General features: G+C 36.1%; 1 protein-coding gene across 1 annotated transcript; it reads right to left on the bottom strand.

Moving 5' to 3' along the window:
• Positions 1-2,619: 2,619 nt before the first annotated feature.
• Positions 2,620-3,159, bottom strand: LOC134237760 (uncharacterized; the record flags this gene model as incomplete). The annotated part of the gene is made up of 1 exon (XM_062719907.1): positions 2,620-3,159. A coding segment is annotated over one exon (483 nt), but the record flags the coding sequence as incomplete, so codon positions are not given.
• Positions 3,160-3,530: the final 371 nt, after the last annotated feature.

Raw genomic sequence — 3,530 nt, 5'->3', positions numbered from 1 at the left:
GTCGTACAAAATAAATCACATCCTGCTGTTCACCGTCAATTTCTAATTTCGTATGACATAAATTACACGTATGAAAACATTACCTGTAGAGGAAAAGATGCTGATTCTGGCTGGAAGCAATGGCAGAAATTTGGCCTAGCACAAAAGCACGAGAGTTGTCTGTATAATAGCCTTCCTTGGTTAGGGACTATATCCTGAAAACAAAAAGTCCAAAATAAATTCCACTAATAAAAAATTCAATCCATTAATGTTCTAAGAACAACATGTTTAAATTATTTGAAAAAAACATAACAATATCTCTTTTTTTCAACTTTAGTTCATTAAAATCAACAGAATATACCTGATGTATCTGCATAGTTTTTGGAATAGGTTTAATTGACAACGGAATTTCTTCTTCTAGGTCCTTAATGTCTTTTTCAGATACAGCCATTAGTTTAATTGATGTGGACGATTCAAGTGCTCTGAGAAAATCAGCAGCTTTGGTAATGTCCCCACCTTTATTTATGTAGGCATCTGCCGTTCGTTTTACGACCGCTCCTACACCGTCAGCCGCCCCCTTTCCGTGGCCTGGCTCCAGGAAATTCCAAGTAGCAGACTGAAATCCGTATTGGAAGATCCTGTTGACAAGCAAAAAGAAATTTTGCTTGTTACGGTATTGCGTTGTAGGGCCATCACTTATAAAATGTACAACAGTGACATTCGTTTCATTTCTCAAGTATTCCAATACAGGATGCATGTGTGCCCATATGCCTGCTGGGTTATGCTTAAGACAATCCGACACTGTACAAAATGACCAAACTTTGTCCTTTGTGTATGCCACTCCTGTGTGAAGGGATATTTGCTTTTGGGAAGAACCAAAATGCATACTTTGGATTTCACTTGAGTACTTGCAGTTATAATTCTCTGAGAAATCAATGTGAACTATCATTTCTTCAGTTGTTAGGTCCTCTCTCAAATATCTCAGAGTGCGATATTGATGTCGGATATTAAAAAAGTACCTGGCTATACATTTAATATCATTGTTAACTTCTCCCTGGAGAACTTCCTGTGTGCCATAATCGTGATCCTTTGATGTGACTGTCACTTTCTTGTGAATTGCATTTCCATTCATTGTGATCTCCTTGTCCACTTGCTTGGTTTTCCAGGTAAACCAGGATACTTGCTTTCCCAAGTAAATATTCTGGTCAAATGCTACCTCTCTACTGCTGCAAACGCTACACTGTCGATACATGCACTCCTTCTTTTCGATATCACAGCTAGGTAACCGTTTGTAGAACTTTCTCGACTTCTTTTGTGTTAAGTACCCTCTCTTGAAAACCCTTTTCTAACTTGAAGTTGATATTCTGGCATATACTACATAAACAGGTATCACGATCCTTTGCAGTTGGTCGAAGAATGTTGAAAGGCTTGAAACGGCAAAATAAACTGTAGGAAATCTTGCATGAAGTTTCAGTAAGGAACTTTACATAAAGCGTTTTCAAGTCAAAATTTAGTAAACGTATCTGTTTCTTTATTCCCTTCCTGGTTATAGTAGCCTTCTTTCCAGCTTTCATTCTTGTGTTGTCATCAATTGAGAAATTCAGATACAAGATTCTTTGTCCTGGTAGTCACCTTTATACATCTTCTAGTCTGTTCCTTCTTTTTGACAGAAATTCCTAGAGACCGTTTAGCATACAGACCCATACGGTAACGTTTTAAAGTCTGGTATGCACATACGGTACTTGAAATCTGACGCTTTTCTCGATTGCTTTTAGACATTTTGTATCGCTCTCTTACTCGATCAGTAATTGTCTGGTAAAGCATCAGAGCTTTTTTTAATTTGGTATTTTCGTTTTAATTTATTGTTTCTAAAGACGTTTTATCATAAATAGTCATTTTTTTTCCTTCAAAATACATGTACGTATTATCATTATTAGACCAATTAAAAAATTGCGTGGTTCCCCTTTCCCGACCGACTGACTAAAAATTGTCCGACTCATAACTCCAGGACAGATAAATATATTTTTTATTCATCATATCCCGTCAACAAATATACATGTTGTATGTGGAATTTTCTGGAAAAGACCTTCCCACCTACCTTACCGACCCAATAAGTATACCCTGAGTCGAAAAAGTGCGTACAAAATTATTTAAGAGATGGGCCCATTTTTTTTTTCATTTATTCGCAGAGCCACATTGCTTAACATTTATAGCTTTCTTTTAAATAAACTTTTAAGTAAGCCGAGTATTTAAAAAAAGTTTAATAAGTGTGCTATATCATCTTTCAATGCAAATCATTTAAACAGTCACATGTTTTGGTTACTTAATATGAAGTCCATTACATTTTCTATATATTTCAAACGATCTTTATGAAATAGACAACATAAAATATATTGAAGATACCTAAGTACACGATGTGATAAATGATACTATTTGATGTTTTCCATTTGTTTGTTTAATGTACATTTTTAATTGTCATTTGAAACAGTTCTATGGAAAAGAAAACGCTTTTATAATGAAAATGAAAACAATATTGAAAATACACGCAAACCGCATGAATTATGACATAAAAAGGCATAATATAAAGTTGAAATGTTTTTATGATTTCAAAAATACTACATTTATTATAATGAACAAGAGCGTCTTTACAGCAACAAAACGTACACGACTAGGAACTAGTGTGCATCGACCAGTCAATCATTCTTCCGGATCATCACTGTCGGACTCATCTATCACCGGATCTCTTGCTGCATCCTCAATGGAATCCGCCCAGTTTGGAATAGTTTTGAGCGGCCCTGCCTCATGTCGCTGGTATGACAAATACCAAAGAACACTTGTTATATGTGCACACATTCCAACCACTCGACTTCCATTTTTGCATGTGCAGGACCATCCAGTTACAAGAATCTCGTCATGCTTAATCCATAACTTGTAGTGTTTGGCTGAAATATGTCGACTCTGTATTTTTGCTGAGACTATGTTTGGCACTTCACCACTTACCAAAATTTCGTACGTGCCATCAGAGCTGCAATGTTCCTGAGTGTAGGAGCGGGCTAGTTTGACTTGGTAAACACCAAGTGTTAACTCCCTAATTTCATCCTCAGTCAATTTAGGGAATGATTGACATGCTTCCGTGGCATCGATGGGGATCCATCTGTACGATCTTCGATCTAATCCTATAAAGATAATAAATTACATGGATTTTATATAACTTGTTTTTATAAATTATAGATATTCTAATACTAGTTGAAAATAATTACCAGTGTCATGAACGAACGTTTGAAGTTCATTGGACGACCTTGCCAAGAGTTGCATTTTAGCAGCTATTTCGATATCTTTTTCATATGTTCCATTGCTTAGAGGAGGCCTGAACTTATTGCATATGGCGCAAATGATCTGTGCATAATCCCCAATACTTGGAATCTGTGTGTTTGGAAGGGTTTTATCAAGCAGCCGCCATGATTTAATTCTGCTGTTGGCGGATTCCACCACCCACCTGATCTGTAAATAATGTATTTTTGGGTTAAAGGAAAAAAATATGACACGTATAT

The sequence above is a fragment of the Saccostrea cucullata genome, unplaced genomic scaffold, assembly GCF_032062105.1.
Source record: "Saccostrea cucullata isolate Sc308-1 unplaced genomic scaffold, CSIRO_AGI_Scuc_v1 ctg12270, whole genome shotgun sequence".
Classification (NCBI taxonomy): Eukaryota; Metazoa; Mollusca; class Bivalvia; order Ostreida; family Ostreidae; genus Saccostrea; species Saccostrea cuccullata.
The sequence above is the reverse complement of the archived record's forward strand: the minus strand, read 5'-3'. Positions and strand labels throughout refer to the sequence as shown.